Below are 27,561 nucleotides of genomic sequence, written 5' to 3'. Positions count from 1 at the left end.
GGCAGAGTAAAATGTTTCTGAGTAAATGATTATACTCGTTAGTGCTATTTTATTATGGAGTGTTATGTGTTCTTTTATGTCTTTTGAATTTCTGTGTTTACTGTTGTGCTGAACTGTGCTGTTTTCTGAACTGCTACATAAAGATTACAGTGTAGGCTATATTGCTTGCTTCACTCAGTGAATAGAAGCTGTGGTAATTAATTGTGTATTGTTTAAGAAATTGAATAGGAAAAATAAACCTAAATGTAAATTCTGAATAAATGGCTTTAGTTAATTATTTAAATTGACCTAATCTAACTAAATTATGTCGGCTCAAATAAATTAATTCTAAATGGAAAATAAGACATTAAGTGTAAATAATATATTCCACATTTCTAATTAAGTTGTGTAATGACTAAACAACATTGGTGCTTTAAAACATAGGGCCCAAATGTCTGATGCTGTATTAAAAATGTAGGATTCAAATATAATTTAAAACTCAAAATGAATACATTTTAGGATTTTAAAAACAATGTATGAAAAGAACATGAAATGAAAAATAAATAAATTGTGCATTTAGATTTAAGTCACTAATATAACTTCATGTGTCTTTGTATAGACAGTGTGTTTGTGTGTGTGTGTATATATATATATATATATATATATATATATATATATATATATACAGACATAGTTAGGAATAAAATATGATAGCTTGATTTTGTTTGTTTGTATTTGGGTTGTTATTTAATTTTTATTGAAACATCTGCTTAAAAAAACTACTTGACATAGAAAGTTCCAAAATTGATTATATTACAAGTGATTAGAAACACAAACAAATATCAATAAAGACAATAACAGGCCAACTCACAAACTCTTTTTGTGGCACAAGACACATTTATCTTAGTCATTGGAGTAAAAAATACACATGAACAAACACAGTCAAATACAAACATCATGTTACTCTTTGATGTTGCATGTTCAGTTTCATTTGCAAATCTTCAATTTCCGAGTGCATCGTCATTTAGGGTTTGCCATCAGAAAGTTGATGTAATCCATCAAAGTCCATCACGTCAGAGAAAGAAAAACATAATAATAATAATAATAATAATAATAATAATAATAAGATTTCTGAAACAAATGCATTTAATAATAAATAAAAACCTTTACATAAAGTATCATTGGCCAAATGCTTTTAGTTGCACTCAATATAAGTAAAGTAGGTTTATGTGGCAGATATTTATTATTCTTCTTATATTTGGATTTAAGCAGCTTGGCATATTTTACTGTATGCTTAAAAAAAAAGAAAAAAGAAAAAATGCTGTATGCTTATTTTATGAGCGACCGAGAAAGTGTCCTTTTATGTTTTACAATACGCCATTCTGAATTTCCTGTAGCTGAAAATGAGTGCAAGAATAAATTTCAATGTAATCTCAAAGTGAAGTGCTTTTCAGGAATATCCCATCATGGGTATTATTTTTCAACCTGGTATACAGCTGCAAAAAATTCATTTTGAAAACCTGCTTCCTTTTCATCACACCTTGAAGCCTCGCTGTCCTGCTCAGTCCTGAGTGTTTTAGCACATTTATAAATGTTACAAATATTCAGAACTGATGAAAATCAAATACAAGAATCACAAGTCATACTTGCTTTACATGGCATCAAAAAGTGGATTAGGTAACACTTTAGAATAATGGTACATTAGTTTACACGATCTAAGCAAGAACAGTCCTACTACAGCATTTATTAAATTTAGTTGATGTTAATTTCAACATTTTCTAATGCATTACTCAAATCAAAAGTTGTGATTGTTAACAGTAATGTACTGTGAATTAGCAAGAACTAACAATGAATAACTGCATTTTCATTAACATTAACAAAGATTAATAAATACATTAATAAATGTATTGTTCATTGTTTGTTAATTAATATTAACTAATGGACCATTATTCTAAAGTGTTATCGTGGATTAGAACGGTGTTAAATTGCATTGCAGTATAAAACTTGGTTTAAATGGCACATATAGTAGTTCACTACAGTATATGGTTCAGATGTATATTTTAATCAGTGAAGTGAGTTTAAAGTGCATTTTGAACATGACCACATGGCTTGAACATTTCAATGGACATTGTCTTTTTCTGTAATAATTCTTTCTAACTGTGCTGGCTTATGCAAAACTCTTAAGGCACAATTTGCAATTAATTGTCAAATTTTTTATGTATAACTGAGCAGCAGTTATATTTTTATATTTTATAACAGTTTAACACTTTGTTCTGTACATCTGCACAGTTTACTATATATTACTCTTTCCATTTCATTTATATTATGTGCTCTATTTCTGTATCATCTATGGCTTTTTCCTTACAAAAATGCTCAAATTTGACATTTAAACTACAAAAATATCAGTTTATGCCCAAAAAATTATCTATTGTCAAATTAAGATTATGCTGGCTTTGGGTCATTTCTGTTTATGTAATATATATGCTATCATTTCAATTTTGACCTTTGGTCATTTATTGTGACAAATTCTTTCAGTCTTTATATCTGTGTCATTTCAAATTGGTGGGCCAATGAGAACATATCACAAATGGGAACAAAGTACAGTTGGCGGGATGAGGCACAGTGAGCAGTGAAGTTGTTGACCTTATATGGTACACACACACACGCGCGTACATGCAAACTTTAAGGTGTTTTTGTAGATAGAGTCATAATTTGGTGTGTGGGTTGGAGATGATCTCAGCGGGGAGGTCTTTGATTGGCAGGTCTCTGCTCTCACAGCTGCTCTGAGGAGACTCGGGAGGCGGCTTGTAGAGCATGGCAGCCAGCAAAAAGAAAATAGTGCCTAGAACCTGAGAAAAACAGAGAAATTAAATAAGTCAAAACAAAACTGAAGTCGAAAGAAAAAAAAAAAAACATATGGTTGATGTGAACATGATCTTAAAGTGAATTATCTATAAATGAGGCCATACAAAAAATCTGGGATTAAAATCTCATTTGAATCAAGAATTTAAATATTTACGTGTCAGTAGTATCATTTATAATTGTACAAAATGTTTCTATTTTGAATGAAATACTGTTATTTTGAACTTACTATTCAACAGTGAATACTGAAAAAATATGCATCATGATTTCTAAAAAAGAAAAAAAAAAAAATAGCAGTACAACTATTTTCAGCATACATGATAATAAAAAAAATGCTCCTTGAGCAATACCTGCATATTAGACTGATTCCTGAAGGATAGTAAGCCACTAATATAAATTTTAAGATGCAAAAATGCAAAGCAAAAAGCATTAACGAAAATGAAATTTTAAATTAATATTCCTTAAGGTCTCCATTATGTATAAATGGCAACAAATAAAAAAGTAAGAAATGCATTAATGACATACATGTCATTTTTAATTAACTCTGTCAAATTGTTAGGCAGATGTGACCCTGGACCACAAAACCATAATTATCGATTTTTTTTTTCCAAAAATCATTGGGATATTAAGTTCCATGAAGATATTTTTTAATTTCCTACTTTAAATTTATCAAAACATAATATTTGATTAGTAATTTGCATTGCTAAGAACTTAATTTGGACAATTTTAAAGGTGATTTTCTCCGTATTTTGAAATGTTTTGTTTCTTAAGATTCCTGTTTTTCAAATAGTTGTATCTCAGCCAATTTAAATTTTGAGAAATTGACCCTTATGACTGGTTTTGTGGTCGAGGATCACAATTGAGAAGTTAGTCTCATACAAGTAAAAGTATATTAAATGTGGAATGAGTCACCATTTCTGAGAACACTATTCAAGTGTGTTTTTACTTTACCTTGTAGATAATGCCTGCGATGAGTGAGTACTGGCTCATGGCTGAGTTGTGGTACAGGTAACAGGAGCCGTATTCCCCACACTGCTCCTCCCACAGCAGACAGGAGATGTCAATCACAGAGCCGAACGCTATAGGGCCTGGGATCCCACCGAGAGTCCTTACTACGATCCACTGGATTCCAAGTCCAAACGATCTCTGACTGTCAGGAACACACCTGCAGGAGAAGACAGACAATCACAATATACAATAAACACAAGCATCTGTATTATAAGGTTAGCCAAAAGAGATCCTAATATATATGTTTGGAACTTCAAAACAACAACACTTATTTGAAATATAATAATTTTTCTAATATTATAAATGTTTTTACTCTCATTTTGATCATTTTAATGCACCCTTGCTAAATAAAATATATATATTTTTTAAATCTTTAAAACGAAAACGAAAAAAAAAAAATCTTACTTTTTAATCATAGTGTAAATCCAATGGTCATACCTGAGTGTGGCAGTAAGTGCGGGGATGCTGCAGAGGAAAGTGAAGATGATGATGACGAAGAGGAAGGAGAGGAAGGCTGGCATGTGATTGCAGGACGACACGCACCTCCCTTCTTCAGCAAAACCTTGTTCTCCCCATGATATATTCCCTACCACACAGCTGCAGTCGGAGAACACCTATGAATGCATACACACACACACGTCAATTGGGCCAAATTCATAACCAAGAATAAGACCGATTTATTTTTTAATTCCGGACCTCTTATAAAAATAATATTTTTCTTTGCATCAAAACAATACATAATCGAAAACATTTCAGCAGCTTAGTTTTAATAATTATGTGTATTACTGTTCTGAGACTTATAATGTCTTCATAGTACAAGCTCAAATATTGATTTCAAAAGATAAAAAAGAAAAGAAAATATGACCCTTTAAATGCAATTACATGTCAAAATGTATGCAGTTAAACCAGAGTGAATTGACTGATCATGTTGTTAAAAGAGTGTATGTGAAACTGTGAATGTGTTGAACATGGGGTCTGTGTACCTGTCTGCCTCTGGGGCTGTCCGTGTGGCCGAGGGAGCTACAGCCGGCATGGCAGGGAGAGAAATACATCACTCCATCCGCACCACACACGGGGTTAAACAACTCCTCAACACAGTGACAGCCAATGTTACAGCTTACGGTCAGGTTGCCCAGATCTGAGAAGCTGAGAGAAGAATTTAAGTTTTACATATCATTTGACCTCAAAACAAATGTGTTTATTCACATCGGTTAATTAATAACCCCCCCTCTTCACTTCATAGGACAGTAGACCCCAGAATGAAAAGCAGGAGAAAGGGGGAACTGGACAGGGTATATTTTGACATTAAATAATAAATGTGCTAAATTAAGTAGTCAATTCTGCCAATTCATTTATTTTAAATCAATTATCTCAAAATGGTGTCATGTAGATTTTGACTTCTTGCTCTAATAATAAACTTAACGACCCTCTATGTGTGTACATATTGCAGTTTTGGGTTAAAGTGAACATTTATAGGAGTAAAGGTGCTGAACACGCAGGCTGGCAGCTGATTAGTTATTCTGTGCCAGCATCACAGAGAAGACTATAAGAACCGAGGAAAGGCACAAATTAAAAAAAACTCAGCATATCTCCAAAGTGAACCGCTGAGTCATGAATGATTTAAAGTGGCCATTGTTAATATTATTTCAAGGCTTCACTCTCTGTCCTTTTATCTCTCAAATAGATGTACTTCTTTTACACACACACACACACACACACACACACACACTGTGCTGATGCCATTTCAAGTGAACGATTGAAGCCACCCCTAGACAGCTAGACAAATACATATGCAAATCTTACTTACACCATTATAATCAATATTTATTTTCTTTCCTACCCATATAAGGTAACATATAACTCCTGAATTCTTTGATTGGATCTCTGAGACATCAGGTATGTTGTTGTATATATGTATATATATATGTATAAATACGACCTATCTTCCTGAATAAAGTTGAGAATGCTTTGGTAGTGCATCAATTCTCTGTGTCTGCTCATTCATTCTCCCAGGCTAGCACAGCAACAGAACACCACTCGGGGTGATGACAGGGATAAATAACAGATAAACTTCCAAAGACTGAACCGAACAGTAATGAATTCAAAGGGTTTCATACCTGTTGTTATGGATCTCTGTCTGCTGGTAGGGGGCACTGTAGTGGTCGTGTGTATTGTTGTTGTAGTATGGGGCGGTTACTCCCGCCATGGGCACATTAGGACAGTGTACCAAAAAGATGAAGATAGCCATCAGACTGACCACCGCACACAGCATGCAGAAACGGATGATCCCACGGCAGCGAAGCTTCAGTTTATTTACAATGAAGCCACCCAAGAAGGTACCTCCTCCACCAGCTGGTACCACCATATACCCTGGAATGAGAAGATGCAGTTAAAAACAACACAGTGTAGTTCTTTCCTATAAACCAAGAGTAATCTGAGCAAGAGGGTGTGGCATTGAGTTTGATCGACATGTGATTCTTACCGAACCAGGTTGCTGCTTCTGAAGCACTCAGACTAAACTGAGACTCCAGAAATTTGGGGCCAAACGTGGACATCCCGGCTATGAGTGTGGCCTCCGTGGCCCCAGCGAGGCACAGAAAGATGAAGGTAGGGTTCTTCAAAAGCAGCAGCACTGACCTATAGAGAAAAACTGAGAAATTTAGTTATTCAGTCATTTTTGTTTAATGATTTGCATCTTGCAAATGAGCAGCACAACTCTGGAGCATGATTTCCCAATGTTACAATTAGAAATTGTAACTGATCAAGCACCACTGACAAGCAAAAACAGTCCAAAACAGTTCTGAACAAATACGTTGGTGGATTTTACGGTTAATGTGAGAGGACAGCTGAAGATGGACTTTTTCACTAAAGGAAGAGTAATTATGGAATCTTATTTTGGTCAGAAGCAATTAATTACTGGTCTAGCCCTGATTACTGGATTTTTTTCTTACAAACACAACTTTTTAATATGTAATTGAGTGTTTTAAGTACTCTTTCTGAAAGTATGCTATAGCATACTTATTATTCATGGATTGGACCAAAATCTGGACAAAATTAAATGCTTTACAAACATTAATCCTTTTTTTTTTTTTTTTAAACAGCACATGATGTTCATTTGACATCTCTTGGCCAACTATTCCTACATATAGATAGCCATTTATGGATAATATACAACAGCATCAACTGACAGCATTGATTTGTGCTTTTTTCTTTTATTTCGGTCAAAAGACCAATAGGTAAAATGCAGCAATTATCTTTCAATGGCCTTTGAAAACTGGATGAAGGAGAAGAAAAGGTTTTAATGATATCTAGTGGAAACATTGCGGCCAGATGAAAACTTGTAAACCAAATGAAAAATGGCAACCCAATAACTTGTACATGGCAGTTTGTTGGATCTTTAAAAGTAAAGTGTCAGTAAAAAGTGCTAATTTCCTGGATCTTTAAAAATCGTCTAGGGACCCATCACCCATCTGAATTTGCTTAATATGCCAGAGAAGAAAACTACAACCTCAGCTACTTCCCATGTCTAAATATAAACACGGTGGTACAGCAAGATAACAAATGGTAAAATGTGGCATATACTGTAGTTACACAAGTATGGCTTTTGATATGTTTGAAAAGAAACAGCAGAGGAAACAAACCATCCTCTATGGTCATGTGTTCATACCTGGGCATGTCCTTTACTGTTTTGCCAAACTGAGGATCAGATGCAGTGACCTGACTGCCATCCTTCAGCTGGTGGGCCTCTGAGACCCGCATGGCCACATATCGCTGAGAGCCTACAAGACACAGAAAGTGAGACTGTTAATTACACTAATACTATACTGTACTGCAGTCATTTGACTTCTTTTCATTTGGGCTTGTGGGTAGCACCTGGTAGCTGCCGTGGGTAACCCAGTATAGGCAGAGCAATAATCAGAGCTGCCGCTCCTCCTGCCAGGAAACCAATCCACCAGGCTCCCACCCACAGTGGGTTTTCAGGAGTCAGCTCTGTCCTAAGAGAGACAGAGAAAAGTTATAGCTTGAGTATTACTATGACTCAAGAAACTGTGCAAAATTAATTATTTGAATCAAATTGTCATGTTTTTATTTCTATGGGTTTATGTCTGTTTGTGTTCTTTGTCATGGAAGTCACAGGGTCCAAACTGAGCCAAGTCTGTTACAGAAATGTAAATGTAACCCTCAAAATAATTCTGCATTTCTGCTATATCCTTTTTGCATTCGTATTTTGAATACATACAGGACATTTATAAGCTTTTTCATACACTACAAATGTACATTCAGTTTTTATGCATAAATCTACTTGTGGAATTTTAAATGAAAGGTTTGTGTGTGTGTGTGTGTGTGTGTGTGTGTTAGTAAATTAACAGCCTTTTGACAGCCAGAATGTTAATCAGTGCATCCCTACATCAAAATGAAGATAATAAATACATATCAGAATTTAAATAAGGATCAGATGCAATTCAAATACTAATCAGAAGGAGTCTGATACTTGTTGAAACCTTTTCAGGAATAATTCATCTAAAAATGCTAATTCTGTCACTTCTTATGTAATTATGTATATTATGTCTGTAAATTACAGATAAGCATGGCCTTAAAAAAATCTTTCATTAATCATTTCAAGTTGTTACTTTACTTATTATTGGGTATTCATTTGCTAAACTCAAGATTATTTTTGTACACATTAACCACTTACGTTTGGTCGATTTCTGTGTAGATGTTGAGAAAGAATCCACCCAGCAAGTATCCAGCTGCAGGTCCTACAATGGCAGCTGTGTAGAAGATTCCTGAGAAAACAGAAGAAAGCATATCATGTCTCTTCGCCTCCCTCTTCTGCCCCTTTAGTCAAATGAAAGCTGGTCTGGGTTCACAGATTCATGTTTTCTGTTTTCAAAAGACACTGTAAGATGCTGTCTGTATTTCCAGTGCCTATGTCCTGAGAAGAGGAAAGCAGGGTAGTGATTGTCCTCAATGGCCTTTGAAAACTGGACATTGGGGAGAAAAACAATGGAAGGAGGTTTTATTGATGTCTGAGGTGGAAACTAGTGGCTCTCCCTGATAACAACAAAACAAAATGACTAGGTGTGTCAAAGCCTGAGTGGGACAAAACGACAGGGCTCAGTGAGAGTAAAGATAAATTCCATTTGTGCTTTCCATTCACACAAAATCATTTCAGAATATAGATCTGAGTGCTTGAGTACTTTTGAAATCAGTTACACAGTCACATATAAACCAGGGAAAAGCAGGCCAAGCTAAATAAAATACCTAATATCAGCCTAATACAGGACATATATATATATATAAAAAAAAATGTTATGGCATCATCACACTCACCTATATATACAGGTGCGTAGTTTGACTTGACATTCTCATCTAGGTAGGTGACCCCGAGGGTGTACAAAGGGGTTGCCCCGATCCCATGCAGAAACTGTCCCAGCATAAAGACGAAGCGGTAAGCCGAGAACCCACCTTCCTCGCTGATACACGTCTCGGTGTGATTGGCCGAGCACAGTCCCATGCGCTCTGGTACTCTCACCTGATAGGGTGGTGTAGTGAAATGGGGCAGGGCAAAGACCAGAGAGCCCAGCGCCATGATGAGCACACCCCAGCCCAGCCATCGAGGCTTATGACCAGTACCACCAAAGTAGCTCACGAATGTCAGGCACACACAGGCAGCAATGTCATAGGAGCTCGCGATGAGTCCTGCCTGCAACGGCATCACAAATTACACAATGTGTTAATAATGCTGAGGTGTACATGAATTGCATTTGAATAACGTGTTACCTGTAATGTTTGAGATTAGGGCTTATGTGTCTTGTGATATACAAGGTGGATGGGTTGTGATGCTTCTCTGATTTAAAGTTAAATTTTATGGAATTATATGCTTACTACATACCAAAAGTATATCAAGTATATATAGTCAAATATTTTTTACTCCACAAGGACGTATTAAATTGATTAAATGTGACAGTAAATACATTAATAATGTTACAAAAGCTTTATATTTCAAATAAATGTTGTTCATTTGAACTTTCTATTCATCAAAGAATCTTGAAAAAAAGTACCATGGTTTCCACAAAACAATAATAAGCAATATTAAACAATGGTTAGAATAAAAATTGTATCCTGTAGTGATTATGTGACACTGAATAGTAGTAATGGCTGCTGAAGAAAAAAAATAATAATTTTTGCATAAAATGAATAAATTGCAGTTATAAAATATAAAACAGTTCTTTTAAATTGTAATAATATTTCACAACATTGCTGTTTTAACTTTTTTTTTCCATCACATAAATGCAACTTTGGTGTGCATAAAAATATTTACATTTTGAACAGTATTTTATTATCATTTGCACCATATGCAAATATGGATTTGATTATGACTAAGATTAAGCAGAGTTTGTCCATGTAGCAAGTTTTTTTTATTTATTTGGTCTATTATACTACAAAATAGTGAGTCAGATCTATATATTTTTTAAACATATTTTGATCATATAGGCTAATGGTTAATTTGATTACATTTAAGAGGGGATATATTATGGCTGTTACCAAATATCAGATAATTTTCATGTATAGCCAATGAGACCTTTTAGACTATTTTGTCTAAATAAGTAAAAAAGCTAAAACAAACAAACAAACAAACAAACAAAAAAAAAAAAACGAAATACTGTAATCAATCATTTTGTGAATTTAGGCATCACAACATTTTAAATATACACAATGAAAATGGATATTTATGTTGAAATTTGCTTAAGATTATATGTAAGAATTGACCTGGTAGCTGCGCAGGTCAAAACGTCTCTCAATGGAAGTGATGACGGTGTTGATAAAGCCGTTGATGATCATGCCTTGGAGGAAGGAGGCCACACAGAGGAAGAAGAGAAACCAGCGTGGGGTGTTGAAGGTCTGGATACACTTTGGGGTCAGTGCTCCCCATCCACAAAGATTCTCAGAGTCCGTAGAGACAAACTTCACTCCAGTGGGTGGCTCAGTGTGGTCAAGCTCCAGTTTGTGAGTCTGGTGGAGAACAGTGGGGGCATCTCCAGGTAGGCTGCTTGGACCAGAGCCCTGGGACTCCACTGGGCTGGATGTGTCCAGGCTGGGTCCCAGTGGACTGTCACATATGACCAGAAGCTCTTGCTTGGAGCTGAAGGAAGTGTCATTGTTCAGCAGGTGGGGCATGGCCCCAGCAGGGGGCACTGTGACAGACTTTGTGAAGGGTAAGAACACAAAATCTTTCCCACAGGAAACACTGATTCGATGTGTAGTTTTGCAGAGTGATACAATGCCAGTCTTTGGAAAAGGATCCCTTTATGGAGTTTCTTACAGATTAAACTGTTACAGATTAAACTGAAGTCATACAGATTTTGCAAAACAAAATTCTGCAAAGAAGAGTGAGGAAAGAGACAATTAATTAAAGTTGTCACCAACTTCCGTAAATCCACAGTAAACAATATAATGTATTAAACTCCAACAGTAAATCTATTCAAGTACTGTCACAGATTGACAGGGGAAAGGAGCTCAAAGGAGGCAGATAATCAAATGAACAGTCTTTAATAAATCCACATGGGAGAAATGGCGAAAACAACCTCTTAACATGACAGTGACAGCACCAAGAAACTGAGGAAAGGCAGGGCTATAAATATTCAACCAAACAATAGACTAATAAGATAATTAATGAACACAGGTGGAAACTAATTCACTAATCAAATGACACATGAAAACAAGGTCAAGGCAGGGAGAACACTCAGAACATAAACATGATAAGTCTACCACAGAATAATAATAGTAATAATAATAATAATAATAATAATAATAATAATAAAAGGTAATTGCAAATTTTTATCTTAGAATTTTGACTTTGTTTCTAACCGTTACTAGAAAAAGAGAAACTAGAATAAATGAAATAATAAACTAGTGATGCTGATGAAAACTCGAAAAGTCAGAATTGTAGGGGGGAAAAATCGTAGTTACCTTATTTAATTATTTATTTCCTTGGCAGAAACAGCTTCCATTAAATCGCAGAAATAAATGTGAACATTTTTAAATTTAGGTGTACAACATCTTGTTACTGGGGCAGTACCTTTAAAGGCACAACTTTGTTCCTTTCGGGTTGTTCTTTACCCCCTAAGGGTTCATAGTAATATTATGAGATACCATATGACCACATGACATATTACTACTCTAAGTTACTAATATGCACAATTTATGACAGTGTATGAATTAAAATGCATAATATCTTCTTCTTCTTCATTTTTTTTTTTTTAACCATGACTTCTAGACAGACTCTAAAAACTCTAATGAGCAGGGATTAGTTCTGCATGCCATCCATAGTCTACAAAACACTCCTCTAAAGTGTACGTAGATGACCTACCGTAGCCCACGGGACTGTTAGGAGGTTTTGAATATGCAAAACTATGTTTCAATTTATGTTCTGCACACACAGAAGTTCTGGATGTGCAGGGTTTTAAAAGCTTCATTCATTTAGTACTCGTGCGTGAAACTTTTCTGAAAATTCAGGGCCGATCCTCCCTATACACAAATTACGCAAGCTGCGTAAAGATGATTACATTTTAGTTTCGTTTTTAAATTTGACCAACGGTAATCTAAACATGAATGATAATTTATTTTAATGAAATGCGCTGTCGCCCTTTCTACATAAAAATCTGTAAAATCATGTTATGTGAATATCGTACAGTCTTGCTCGACACAAAAAATAAATAAAAATAAAATAAAAATAAAATAAAAAAAATTAAATTGAAAGCGTAACGCGATTAGAGACTGTGAGACAGACAAATGCATTTCACTCATTCGTTCATAACCACTCATTTATATGCACTTACTCCCAACTATAGTGTATTTTACTAGGTTAAAGTATATGTAGTTTGTATTATTACAGTAATACATAAAATATCATAATGCATTATATTAATATTTTAATTGTGACTAGATCTTGTGAACACCTCAAGTTCCTGTAAGTCTAAGTGTAACCTGGCCAGGTCTCTCTGCTCAGATTCCGATTTTGTTTTTAACACATAATTCCCAGCAGCTTTATGTTTCATGCACTGGCATTGTAAAATAATTAACTATTATATGAACAAAGTTCATTCTTGGACATCTGCAAAACCAATGAGACAAACGCAAATGCTTTGATATTATTACACTTGGCAGACACTTTAATACAAAGTAAATTCCAGTGCAATAAAGTTATATTGCTTATTTTATGAGTACATGCATTCCCTAGAAATTAAACCTATGACCTAAATGTTACAAAGCCTAAAAACCATGACCTATTACACCGAAAGAACTGCATTAGAGTTTGTCACACTGAAAGAATAGAAAAAGATTGTCACTTTGCCTACCTCAGTTCCTCAAATACTTCACTGGTCTAAAAGGTCCTGGGAGTTTGATAGTGCAAGAAATCAAATAGAGAACAAGCAGCAAAAGAGACTAGGAGCATGTAAGACAGCCCCAAAAGGAGGCGTTACTTCAGCCTCTCTCTACTTTACATCTATCACTAAAGCAGCACTGACACAGTCCTGCCCACTGTGACATATGATTATCAGCACCTTAGATGTGTCCTCTTAACGCATGACACTTCACACTACATCCACATTGCATGAATCTATCTACAAAACCAAGGAGCAAGAGGTTAAGATTCTGCCGTTCTGCCTTGCTAACACTCTAACGTGCCAAAAAATTAAAAAAAATTCCTATATAGATTTTTTTCAATACTTCAAATAATTGCAATTTGTAGTATTTAATGTTAACCATGAAAGTAAGGGATTCATAATGGGGGATTGATGGGATTATAAGGGATTTGTCAAATGTTTCAGGTAAAAATACAACTAAGAGTGCTCATGAATCTTGTGCCAGCTGAGAATAGAGGTGAATAGGATTGATAACAGATTTCTCCACGTATTATATTAACGGTTTCCCAATAACATTCTTCACATGCAGAGGAACATTATATGCATTGGTAGATAATGAGATGCAAATAGAATGTGTTAACTGCACAAGCTCTTTATGAAATCATGCAGTAAAAACCAAACATCAGAATGGGTGTGATCATATTTTTCTTGGTTGAGCTTTAATTTAAACCGTTGCAATCCCTGGTTTCATTCTGACTCTTTAGCATACAAGCAGAATGAACACATGGTTTGATGACTGTGGAGTAAGTGTTATGGTGGTGCAGCTGAGGCTGTGTAAGTGAAGTTCTTCAGCTCTGCCTTCAAAAGAGCACTGTTGCTCATGCTTTGTTACAATGAGATTAATAAAAACAAAGCCTTATTATTTGTTCTTGCCTTATGAACTCTTTCATTTCTAATTTTAATCGTGTGATCAAACGGAGGGAAGAATAACATCAACAAGAGCTCAGAGTCTCAGGGTGGGAACATGTATTTGTTGTGGAGTGCAGGTTCCTTCCCTTTTCTTTGAACTGTGCTGGATGGTCATATGGTGAGATATGAATTACACACACACAAAAAATAAACAACAACAACAACAATAAGGAAACAAAGCAAGACTACAAGATTGCCACTTTCTCTCCTTTTTTTAGTGTTTCTCGGAAGGAAGCATTATTTGTAAAGCATTCACACAAGCATCTATTTTTAAAAATTGCACAATGATGATTCAAGTGCTGGGTGAATAGAATGGTTAATCTCAGATGTGTTTATTACAGAATCTAATAAATAAATAAATAAAAAAAAAAAAAAAATCTTTCTCCAACAGCCTTTTATGTTTAATATATGAGTTTATCTAAAAACTTTGTATTTAAAATATGTGTTATCAGTTATTTCATGCATTAATCCATTAGCCCAAAGCCCATGACTCTAATGTAGCACATTTTCTCCTGTGTGAGCTAAAGAAGAGGAACAAGGAGCACATTTGTATCATATTTGTTTTGAATATTTTAAGTATGGTGTAGCATTTTTGCTAGTAACTTTCACATTTTTTTAAAAAAAAGAAACATTGAATTTAAAAAAAGAAAGACTGAAATAGAATTTTCATATGATATTTACTCCAAAAATCTTTGTTTTATTAAAAAAAAATATATATATATATTATATATATATTATAATAAATTATAATAAATTCCTAAATTGCTGCTTACTGATAAGTAAGTATGGTAGTTGTTGAAGTTGTTATGTTTATGTATAGGGTATAGGTTAAGGAATCTAACTATGGTCATGATTTATAAGTATAATATAAATAGTACTAATATAAAAAAATAGCCATGCTAGTTGTATGAATGATAATAAGCATAATAATTAGTGTTACTAATCTAAAGTGTTACCAATACTTTCCTTTTATTTAGTGTATATTAAGGATGTACATTTAATGTGTTAATTTGGTGTGATTAATAAAAAAAAAAAAATGCAGGTCAGTCAGTAACAGGTTTGTATTAAGTAAAATGGAAATAAAACAAAAATATAATGACTTCTACTTTTTTCTATTTGATGCTTTATCATCTTTATTGTCTATATGTCATGTCAAGTCAAGTCTGCTTTATTGTCAATTCTTCCACATGTACAGTACATACATACAGAGAATCAAAATTGCGTTACTCTCAGAGCCTTGGTGCATACAGATAACACTAATAGTAGAGCCTAAAAATCTTCAAATATAAAAATCTTATCAAATATAAAATATAAGATACAACTATACAATAAGGGCATGTAAAAAGACATATAATAAAAATAAAAATAAAGTTAAATAAAGCAGCGCAAGGCACATGGCAGATAGAGTGCAAACCAGTGAAGTGAAACAGTGCAGATAAAAATATTTTTAGTGCAAAAAAGCTTATTGAGTCTAATTAAAGTGACAAAGGGCTCAAGAGTAGTTATTTTATTTAAACTGACTGATGAGGTAGTAGAATGAAGTCAGTTCCATGCTGAATGAAGTAGTGAGCAGACCAATGCTGTACAAAGTGACTGGTGCATGCCAACATATGTTAGTGGGGGGTTATCATGAAATATGAATAGAAATATGTCTATTCTAAGCAAAAACTGATGGATGCTATTATTTGTGAGTAATTCAACTAATTAATCAGTATTTAATTATTATTATTACTATTTATAAATTGACAATCATATTGTCATGTCAGTGGTTCTGTTTTGTTTTTGTTTTACTCCTCAACGTGTCCCATGTTCTCCATGTGAAGTAGTTTCTCCCTCATCTTGTTTTGATTCAGCTGTGTCTCATTTATTTTCTCATTTGTTCCATTACTTAGGCCCTGTTATTTCCTGTGTCTAGCATGCTGTGTCTAATTCCATTCATGTTTCCTGCCTTTAATGATTCATTAAAGGTGTCATATGATGGGATTCCAATTTTTCCTTTCTCTTTGGAGTGTTACAAGCTCTTGGTGCATAAAGAAGATCTGTAAAGTTGCAAAGACTAAAGTCTCAAATCCAAAGAAATATTCTTTATCAAAGTTAAGGCTCATCCACACCCTCCTAAAACTCCTTGTTTAAACGCGCCCCCACATGTCTACGTCACTGTGTTGGAAGATTTGCATAACACTGCCCAAATGTTCACACAAAGAAAGAAGGTGTAACTATTATTCTGCGCTGTATTGTTGTTGCCACCGCCACCATGTTGTATGGACAATGTGTGTTTCACTTTGAAAGCAAAACTTCTTTGTTTGGCCTTCCAAAAGAGGACTATATCCACTTTGTAATGCCTAGAGCTGATCCGTGCTGGTCGCTGAGGATATTCATCTACTAACTCCGGTCTGTTTCCTGAACCTGCAGAGTGTCCGACAATGGGTCTGTGCTCAAAGGCGGTCTATAAAGTGGGGCAGTTCCAACTTTGGAAGGACAGTCTTGTGCTTCTGACTCACAGACTGGTACATTAAGAATTTTCCATTGATGATTCAAACATGAGTTTTGAGCAGTGTAGAGTAGGCTTGATGTTTGTAATTTCTCCGATCACAAATGAAGACATGGTTTTATGTTTATGCATTGTGATACACAACGTAACACGTAAAAAGACAGTATAAGTCATTATAATACATAATTATGTCCCCACTGGATGCAACAAATGCCTTGTTTGTAATGGGGATGGCATGACAGTATGGTAAGGGGTGTAAGGGAAACAGTTCAATTTAGCTCAAAGGGAATAATTTAAGATTGTATAGGGAATTTGGACAGAATCACTGTTTTACAGCTGATGACTGAGTCGGCCAGCGATTTACTGAACAAGCCTTATAACATCAACTCTGCAATGGATATTAAAATCCAAAATATAGTGAAAACACGATTAATTAGCACAGTAATAAAATCAGCAGTTTAAGACATTAACTTGTAAGAACAAAACACAAGATACTTCTCTTTTTTAAATATAGATAAGGCTTTATTGGATATATCTAAAACATATAAACTAATCTTACACATTAACACACACATTCATTCAATTTGCAGGGAGATAGAAAGTAAGGAAATAATGATTTTAAGAGAATGAAAATATGATATCCCAAGTTTATAGCAATATGTGCATTTGCATAGAACTGAACAACCATCAATCACTTAATTAACCCTTGAACTGAGTTCATCAATGAGGTTAAAAGTTATATTAAATGCACCAGTTTATAAAGTACTTGCATTGCTTGTTTAGGGGGTTCCCTTTGTTGTCGTCCTTGCTCAAAAAGGAGGTTTCCCAAGGTTGCCGATTGGCTGATTGCCGATTTAAGTTCAGTAGTCGTTGAAGTGACTTCTTGGGAAGCCAATGGTTGTGCATTGGATAAAGACGCATTCAGACTGCACGATTTTAGCCCAGTTTTTGGCTCGCCGACAGGTTTTGAGAAATCGCTGACAAATGCCCGAAATCACAGGCAAATCGGTGCTCATTCACACGCCTGACAATAGCGCAGTGTGAATGAGCAAAGATGCGATCTGAGAGGTTCACCGACAAGTCTCCGATGCCAGTGAGATATTTGGCATGCTAAATATCTGGACCTGTCGGCGATTCAAAATCATGCTATGTGAAAAGTGTTCTGACTGAAAACTACATAGGCGATGACTGACAGCCAATGAGAGAGCAAGATACAGAGCAGCTGGGAGTTCGGGGAGGAGTTATAGACCACAATATCAGCAAGCATGATATAAGAACACACAATCCTTGTTCCTCGCATCTCCCAAACCATTTCCTCCTCCATAATCTTCTAATCTTTTTCTTGTTTTCACTCAAATCAGCGCACAGGCAATTCTTACTGCAAGCTTCTTGCGGGCTACCATTTTTAATAATAATCCCAGTCTCACGTGAGGTCTTGCAGGTGTGATATCGCGTTGTTCCCTTGCACATCTTGCGTGTGTTGGGTTGTAAAAAGTAGTTTGCATGCCAGACAGAGTTGTCGGCGATTCTTCCTATTGTAAAGTCATGCAGTGTGAAACCTTCTGTCGCCGATCCATCGTGCAGTGTGAACATAGCAGTGACTGAATGCTGGCCAATATAGTCATGCAGTGTGAAAAGAACAGTGACCCGACTACTTTGAAAATCGTGCAGTCTGAACTCAGCTTAAAGATGCAGAGTTGCGGGCTGGTTGAAGTTTTAGATGGGCACTCGAGGTCAGACTCTGAGACACAGTGTTTGGCAAAACATAACTCAGAATACTAAACTCTCAACAGAAAAGAAACTAAAGTGAAAGAATATAAGTAAAGTTTGATGAGACAAGGTGGCATTTCTTCTCATCGTGACTAAATCCCTATTCGGACGGGACTAGTTTTACAGGGGGTCGTTAGAGAAATGTGTTTCACAGACGTACTTGGTGATTTTAATCCCGTCCGAATCTGCCACGTCTGTGTTTTTCTCACACAACCTCTGTGATAATTCCAGAGCAAATTACCTACCGTTTTTCAGCAAACTCAGTGATCCTCTGAGAAAACTAATCCCGTCCGAATGCGAATGTCTGTGATTGCCGGAGATATTTTATTACACAATGCGTTTCCTTGTGTGTTTTGGCCAACGTGAATTACCGTAGATGCTCTTACCGCGCGCATGTTTGATATATTTGCTTACCGGCAAAGAAATAATAATAAAAAAAATAATAAAAATAATAAAATCAAGAGCAAGATCAAGTAAACTGTTAATACCGGCTATTGTAATATCAGCATCAGGTAAGATTACTCACGTTCATTTATGTACTCAGTTACATAAATGTTTTAATACAAATAAAAAAAGGAAAACAAGTTAAACTAAAGTTAAACCATTAACATGGTTTTGCTATACTAGCCATTTAGTATTTATTGTGTAATAATACTAAGGCAATCATTCTGAATGAATGCAATGCATGCATACAGAGCGCGTGATTTCTGTGACGCCCAGATGCACAAATCAGACCCTCCCACCTCTGTAATAAACACGGAGATGTTAGTCCCATCCGAATTGGTACACGAAAATCTCAGACGTCAGGTGGTAAGAATCGAAACTCAAAAGTAGTTTAGAAAACTAGTCCCATCCGAATAGGGCTTAAGTAGCAGAGTGCTTGAAGGCCGAAGCATGCTGGTATGGCATTCAAAGAATGCAAAAAGTAATGGCAAAAAGCATCGCTGAAAGTGATGACTAAAAGGTAAAGAGTTAAAAGACAGGCATGACTAAAAGCAAAAGTAAAAAAAAAGAAATTGATGGTGTCCTGAGTATTTAATTTGGGCTGTGGGACACCTCCCAAATGGTGTCTTAACCAATTAGATATTGTCTTTGCTTCGGGGCATTGTATATTCCTCTTTCCCATTTATAAATCAAATGTTATCTTATCAATCAGGTGATCTGAATTTTCCCGCCCTTGGAGAGTTTAATTTTGGACATGATTCCTATAACAAGAATATGATACATTTGACAAAGAATTGATTGGCAGAAACATTTCAAGCTAGATTCAAACACAGACATGGAAGCTTTAGCCTAAGTTCTGCCAGGAAAACTCAATCACTTCTTCACTTATTGCCTTCATCATTATCCAATCACGTCTTTATACTCCTTTATAAAAGATCGTACTTACACATGTTTGAGTTCGCAGATGCCGACGCGACAACAACCTCCACCCTCCCCACCACCACCAGGATGGTCCTGTCCTTACCTTCCAGGGGGGTCGGCTGTGCCCCTGCCTTCGTCTTCAGGCAGGAAAGGCAGATTCGCTACCCTCGGATTACGAACTATGGATGGGGCCTTCCGCCAAAGAAATTTATAATTATGCTTGCTGAGTTATCTCCCGAGTCTTTCTGGTAGAAATACTGTACTAAACATGAATATGAACTTGCCCCGAATTTAACAATCTCCTTTCCAAATTGGAATTGTTAATAATTGTTCTTTTGCTCTAATGTTGAAAGCTGTTGAAAGCTGCTAGTTGGTGGACTTGCTTCAGAATAGTGGCGCTAGGATTTGATTTCTAACATCCTGTGTCTTGAGTCTTTCTGTGGAATTCGGTTCCTCATGTTTCAACAATGCTCCCAATCGAATCTTTAATTTGTCTGGTTCGCTCTGAAACCCTACAGGGGTGTAACATTTCCGTCAAAAGCTTGAGGTATTTAAAAAGTGACGTGACATTCAGCCAAGTATGGTACTCAGAATTTGAGCTCTACATTTAACCCATCCGAAGTGCTCACACACAGAGCAATGAACACACTGTGAACACACACCCAGAGCAGTGGGCAGCCATTTATGCTGCGGCACCCGGGGAGCAGTTGGGGGTTCAGTGCCTTGCTCAAGGGCACCTAAGTCGTGGTATTGAAGGTGGAGAGAGAACTGTACATACACTCCCCCCACCTACAATTCCTGCCGGCCCGAAACTCGAACTTACAACCTTTCGATTGCCAGTCTGACTCTCTAACCATTAGGCCACGACTTCGCTCCAATCACTTAGCCAATCACAGTGCACTGGATAGCTCGACATATTTCAGAAAGGCGGGGCATAGAGGAGCAACATTAATGTTTATTATGTGGATAACATTGTGTTTTTTAAACCTTAAACCACATAAACACATTCCATTACACCAAATACACAACATAGTGTTATTTTAAGCAACATCATATGACCCATTTAAAGATTTTTTGGTTGAGTTTATCTCCTAGTTTCTTAACTTGTTCCTAAATTAAGCCCAGACCGGGCTTATTTCCTCATTTGTTCCATTACTTAAGCCCTGAATTTTTCAGTGTTTAGGGTGCGGTATCTAAGTCATTTATGGCTCTGAGTTCCCATGTTCCTAATCTTTTTGATTTATTACGTCTTTTTGGTTGAGTTTATCTCCTCGTCTCCTAGCTGTTTTGTGTTTGTTTTCCTCACCCACATGATCCATTTCTCCATGTGACTTTTTCCCTCATGTTGTTTGAGTTCTATCTGATTCAGCTGTGTCTCGTTTATTTCATAATTTGTTCCATTACTTAAGACCTGTGTTTTCCTGTGTCTATGGTGTGATGTCTTGAGTCATTCATGTCTCCTGAGTTCCTACTGTGTGGGAGGTAGCAAAGTCTGACATGTAAACCCGAAAGGGAATAAATACGAGATGGGAGGAAAATATATATTTCATTACTTTCTCTCTCAGTTATAAAATTGGGTATTTATACTGTATATTAATCGTGGGCATTATGGCGCTGCTATTATTTCAGACTGAGGTATACAGACATTAAATAACTTTTTCATAAACTTAAAAATAATAATGATAATAATAAAAACTTGGGTGTGATGGGGTTGAGACTAGGGCAACGGAGTTGAAGAGACAAATACAGTCTAACATATAAATAGTTGTTTTTTTTTCTCACTCAAATTCAATGTAATTTTCTAGGTTTTTTTTTTTTTATTTCATTATGTGACCAAGAAAGACATCAGATATAAATTGCTATTGAACTTTGAAAAAAAGTTTTATTAACCTGACAGGAAAAACAACAATAACATTGGTATACATTAGAAGATTATAAACTAACTGAATAGGTCAGCAAAAAACAACATATAACTTGTGTGGCATTAAATATCTGGCCCACACCTCTTTCAAGATCTTCACATGGAGAAGTACATGAAGCACAAGGCCTCTGGTTTTCCACCAACATACAACACCCCTGTACAGTGCATCCAGGAAGTATTCACAGCGTTTCACTTTTTACACATTTTTTTGCGTTACAACCTTGTTTTAAAATTGATTAAATTATTTTCAAAAAAATTCTAAAAACATACCCCATAACGACAATCAGAAAAAAATTTGTTTGAAATCTTTGCTAATTTATAAATAAAAAGAAGAAAAAAAATCACATGTACATAAGTATTCCAGAAAGGTAAGAAAAACATCATCAAAGTAGTCCATGTGACATCAGAGGGTCAGTTAGAATTTTTTGAAGCATCGAAAATTGATTTTGGTCCAAAAATAGCAAAAACTACGACTTTATTCAGCATTGTCTTCTCTTCCGGAAAAAATTCTAATTGACCATGTTTTTATTACCTTTCTGGACATGGACAGTATACCGTACATACATTTTCAATGGAGGGACAGAAAGCTCTCGGACTAAATCTAAAATATCTTAAACTTAAACGGCCCCTGTCCTAAATGTAGTGAATAACAGGAGCATGATATTAAGAAATTAAAATAAAGATAATTTTCACAATTTATCATTTTCTATCTTTATTTGATGCAACAGGGTTGAGTTGTTAAGCTTAACAACCACAATATCACAATATTAATAATGTTATAGTTATAAAAGAAGGTGGTAACTTGCCAGTGTATACTCACAATGTTGTTCAGAAGAGTTATATGGTGTCACTTCCTATTAATGATCAGTTAATAATTTTTATAGGGGGAGAATTATTTGTGTAACAGGGTTGAGGGGTTACTGAGGACCGGAACTAAATGATTTGATTGAATAATCATGAATTTCCGAAGAAAAAAAAAAACATTACCAGCAAAAAAGTACAGATACATATTTATGAGAATAGCAAAATGTATGGACTTTTTTTCTAATTGTATTATTCATATCCCAAGTACTTACAGTACTTACCACACATTTTACAAGATTAGATGTTTGTCAGTGGTGCTCAGGATCTGCAAATGTGGTAAGTGAAAATTGTATGTACTGCAACATAACAGGCTATCGCTAGCAATCGTCATTTGTTTTCCGTACCTTTCTGAAAAAGTATTCACGCTTCGGGCACACCCCCTAACTACAAGGGCACAATCGAGGGGTGGGGAGGTGATGGTTGGGGGGATGGGTAGGGTGTTTTGGCTTGTTCAGGTGGGCGATATGGCAGGATTATATATCATTATTTTTTTCACGATTCTTTGTTATTTTGGTTTTTCTATTTTGCAAGCTGTTTGAGCATTACAGCCAAACTAATTTCCCTATTATAAGGACAAAGCTTGTTGGGGCTGTCCCTTTAAGACCTGCACACATCTAATACACAGACATGCATCTGTTTCTTTCAGTTGTTCGCTTTCATTTTAGACAGAACCAACTGAGGCTACACATAAACCGTGTCTCTTTTGACAGTATTAACACAACACATAACTTAGTTTAATCAGGCACAGTTTGAAGGGCTTTCGTTGTTGTGCGCGCGCTTCGAGTGTGCTCAGAAAAACCGAACGTCAGAACAGCACACAAATGAAACATTTAAATAAACAGTAAGGCTGTAAAACATATGCAAAAAAAAAAAAAAAGTGTGCAGTGCCCCTTGAGAGTAACTCTACCGCTGAGTTAACACTAATGTTTATGTCAAAGTATATTAGTTCAGCAGTGCCAGAACTGATAGAATGTGCGCTGTAACACAATACAATGATATTTCTTCAAAAGCAGATCGTGGAGACATTTATATCATCCACGATCAAAAATCTTCTCATCGCACACTTCTAACCTTATCAGGAATTGGGGTTAAGAACTGAAAGTTCAAGCATGTTTTCAGCGAATAAAACTTCATACAACATGTTCACCTCTCTCGAATTATGACAAAGCAGGTCAACCAATCAAAGCCCTGCTTTTCTGTTATCCTGCACCATCACAGGCTGGAAAGCTATAAAAACCAGCACTCAAAATCAGTTGGAAGGTAATAGTTAAAGTGAAACTAATAGTTGAAACTAGCTTCATGGGGTGACTTTAACCAGTCACCACATCAATATGTACTTTTTGTATTTTGAGGTTTTTTTCGTCTCCATTGAACAAGGAAATAATATAAATAAATCCTGCATTCAAAAACATGCCTTTTTATAAAAGATGATCTTTCTATCTTTCACTGAGACTTGCATTACCAGTGTTTTGCTGATTGGCCTTGTGGGATGCAGTCCAGACCTACTGATGTGATGGAAGCAGACAAGGGAAGTCTCTGACCCAAAACTGACAGCTGATCTTACTAGATCCTGCATAGATAACAAAACCATTTATTTGACCCCAGAGGAAGATGTATGCAAACAGATATACACATTAAAATATAAAGTCATGCATGCACAGCAGTTAAACATATTGAACTATCAGCTACAAAACTATGCCAAGTCCTTACACTACTTAATACTGTATCTCCTGACCTGAACCAGTTTGTTTAGATGAATAGATATATAGATGATTTTCAGCCATATCATTTAATACATGTGTGTAGTATATGTTGTGCTCAGCATGCGTGCACTGCAGACTAAGTGCCCCGTATCTCCAGGGGCTTGTCTCATCATTTAGCTGTAAACTTGTCTGTGCACAGGTGTAATCAAGTGGAATGAATGACCTACAGAAGCGGCCAATCAGCTTCTCTGCACTCCAGGTTTCGCCTCTGGCACAGGGAAATGTGGGTTAAGAGACTGTCATAACAAAATTGCCATGTGACCACATTCAGTTTCAGCCTTGGATCTAAAGTCTAAATAAAACTTTGGTAAAATAGATTTATAGTTTTATTTCTATTTCTAAAGCATACTTTTAAAGATGCATTTAATTTTTTTATTTTTTTTAGATTAGATTAAACTTTTGTCAATAAGCAGAATACAAGTACAGAGTTAATGAAATGCAGTTAGCATCTAACCAGAAGTGGAAGAATATAGCGTTTTGTATAAATATAAGTGCAGAGGAAGTGAAAGTGACATACAGCCAAGTGTGGTGATCCATACACAGAATTTGTGCTATGCAGTTATCCCATCCAAAGTGCACACACACAGCAGTGAATACACACACACACACACACCCCAAGCAGTGGGCAGCCATTTGTGCTGCGGCGCCTGGGGAGAAGTTGGGGGTTCGGTGCCTTGCTCAAGGGCACCTCAGTCGTGGTATTATATATATAGCGCTATCTATCTATCTATCATATATATATTACAGGGGAAGTCGTGGCCTAATGGTTAGAGAGTCGGACTCGCAATTGAAGGGTTGTGAGTTCGAGTCTCGGGCCGGCAGGAATTATGGGTGGGGGGAGTGTATGTACAGTTCTCTCTCCACCTTCAATACCACGACTTAGGTGCCCTTGAGCAAGGCACTGAACCCCCAACTGCTCCCTGGGCGCCGCAGCATAAATGGCTGCCCACTGCTCCGGGTGTGTGTTCACAGTGTGTGTGTGTGTGTATTCACTGCTCTGTGTGTGTGCACTTCGGATGTGTTAAATGCAGAGAACAAATTCTGAGTATGGGTCACCACCATACTTGGCTGAATGTCACGTCACTTTCACTTTCATTATCATTTTTTTTTTCTTATGATTTTAGTTAAAAAGTCTGATTTAAATTACAATATTTGTTGGCCAAACCTGTGATTTGATATTTTACATTTTGTTTTGTTCATACAACATGCATTGTTTTATGGTGTAAATTTGGCTGAAAAGCCTGTTTAAGCCTATCTAATGATATGTTCCATTGTGACAGCCTCAAGCTGATAAATCTTACTTTAATCTGTTTTAAAATAACATACTGTTTATTGTCTATAATAAGGCACTCAAATATGAAGCGATGTATTAAGAGTCTATATCAGATGACCTGTGAGTGCAGAGAACTGAGTGTGGAGACGGAATTGGGTTTCCAATTTAGAAGAAACTAGTGTCTTACATTCACATCACCACCACCATGCAAACCTCCTTCCATCATTCAGAAAACACACAGACATTATTACGGGTGCCTCACAAATAGGAAAAGAGCAGCAGGCTTGAAACAGGACCACACATTTTCATCTCATCTATGAAATTAATGTTATTATTGATATGGAGAGAAATTGATTTTAGGATCTTCACACTGACACTGACAAGCTTTCATATTTAATGCCACTGAACTATGCAGGGCCACAGTGGCACGAGGGTTTACTCCGTCTAATAGAATCCCAATTGCAGTCATGTTACACGGCGCATGACTCATGGGTGTGTACTAATTGTAATATAACAAATGAAAAAATATAACTCATAACATTTTTCACGTTACACCGTCGCAGAAAAACAGCTACAAAAGCAGAATTATAGCCTATTTGTGATGCAAATTCCGGCGCCTAGATTCTTTCGAATGGTTCATAAAAAAAAAAAAAAAATGCTCCTTCAGGGGAATAAACGGTTAAATAGTCTCTATTCTACTGCCGTTACACTCTTACTGAAGCTTTTTGAGAATCAAACAACAGAACGCAAATGACTGGATAATTTGCTGTAGGTTTCGTGACATAACACATTAAAACCACCTCTAGTCGATATATCAACAATGCTGTAAAACGCTATAATATTTATAACATTTTTAGGATGTGTGCCATGTCACCTGTTTGTGTTTATATGAGCATGTGTCTCCACTGGCATCCTGGAAACAGGTGGAGGAACTCAGTCCAGACTCATTTCTGAGTCTTTGTCGTCTGCACTGCACTTCATGTCTGAGCATTTAGTCCTGTACAATGACCAGACCTCCATAGACATCAGCAGCCATATGTCTCGCTGTGGTTTGAGATAGCCTACTGTCTGCGCTGCCTTACTGTATCCCTTTATACCGTTTTTATTACTATCACATGGTGTTGTTTATTCATCACCGTCTCAAATTAGAAGTGACATGATAGCTACTCACGATCTCATGCTCCTGAGGATCAGACGACTCCTCCATTTCCAACAGATGTTGTCATTTCGTTTCATGTTCGCGTTTATTGTCTCACCCAGCGTAATTCCATGGATAAAAGCTTAAACTGTACATATTATAAAATGTTGAGCTCTCGGATTAAGCTGCTATCACGCAATGAGAATCCGCCCCCCATGGCGTTATGCTGCTGGACCAATAGTGTCAGTAGTCTGTGCCGGATTGACGCATAGTCATTCTAGGCACGCGCCCATGCTCCTCGTCCAGCGGGGGCCAAACACAATGAAAAGATAGGATATAGGATATATTTATACTATGGGCTATCTAAATAAACAAAACACCAGAAGAGATTGAGCAAATATATATATATATATATATATATATATATATATATATATATACATACATACCCTTACGAAAATTAACCATGGTTTTACTACAAATAAAACCAAAAAACCATGGTTTCTGTAGTTAAACCATGGTAACCACAAATTAACCATGGTTTTGCTATATTAACCATAGTTTAACCATGGTATTTGTAGTAAATCTGTGGTTTTACAAATGGCAGTCAATACGCCAAAAAAACATGGGTTACTACAGTTTTACTATAATAAAACCATGGTTATTTTTCGTACGGGTATATATATATATATATATCAGTGATGCGCGGGTCAATGTTTTAATAACCCGCACCCGACCGACATTTTCAACTAACCCGCCCGCAACTCGGACCGCAAAAAAAGGAAAA

The 27,561-nt window shown here is 36.1% G+C and overlaps 1 protein-coding gene across 3 annotated transcripts; it reads right to left on the bottom strand.

Moving 5' to 3' along the window:
• Positions 1-750: 750 nt before the first annotated feature.
• On the bottom strand, positions 751-27,056 carry LOC113094631 (solute carrier organic anion transporter family member 4A1-like). 3 transcript variants are annotated; one of them, XM_026260228.1, is made up of 13 exons: positions 13,212-13,543; positions 10,624-11,231; positions 9,386-9,556; positions 9,184-9,277; positions 8,546-8,636; positions 7,723-7,844; positions 7,517-7,628; positions 6,332-6,486; positions 5,967-6,219; positions 4,833-4,995; positions 4,288-4,463; positions 3,793-4,006; positions 751-2,828 (listed from the first exon to the last, which is right to left on the bottom strand). In XM_026260228.1, exons 2-13 carry the CDS (start codon positions 11,029-11,031, stop codon positions 2,685-2,687), a joined length of 2,103 nt encoding a protein of 700 aa, XP_026116013.1. In that variant the 5' UTR covers positions 11,032-11,231; positions 13,212-13,543; the 3' UTR covers positions 751-2,684. The 3 variants fall into 3 exon arrangements, with proteins under 3 accessions (XP_026116013.1, XP_026116012.1, XP_026116011.1); XM_026260227.1 differs by lacking the exon at positions 13,212-13,543 and adding an exon at positions 26,808-27,056 and having other exon boundaries at positions 9,184-9,556; XM_026260226.1 differs by having other exon boundaries at positions 9,184-9,556.
• Positions 27,057-27,561: the final 505 nt, after the last annotated feature.

The sequence above is a fragment of the Carassius auratus genome, unplaced genomic scaffold (genome assembly GCF_003368295.1).
Source record: "Carassius auratus strain Wakin unplaced genomic scaffold, ASM336829v1 scaf_tig00215414, whole genome shotgun sequence".
Classification (NCBI taxonomy): Eukaryota; Metazoa; Chordata; class Actinopteri; order Cypriniformes; family Cyprinidae; genus Carassius; species Carassius auratus.
Note: the sequence above shows the minus strand (reverse complement) of the source record. Positions and strands in the feature narration are given on the sequence as shown.

Bases quoted from the DNA above. Each gene is read 5' to 3' on its own strand.
- LOC113094631 (XM_026260227.1), bottom strand. From the start codon at position 11,031: ATGCCCCACCTGCTGAACAATGACACTTCCTTCAGCTCCAAGCAAGAG. The intron at 6,487-7,516 runs GTATGAACACAT...TTTTCTCTATAG, and splicing joins ACAGTAAAGGACATGCCCAG to GTCAGTGCTGCTGCTTTTGA. The intron at 2,829-3,792 runs GTAAAGTAAAAA...TGTTTTTCTCAG, and splicing joins TCGCAGGCATTATCTACAAG to GTTCTAGGCACTATTTTCTT.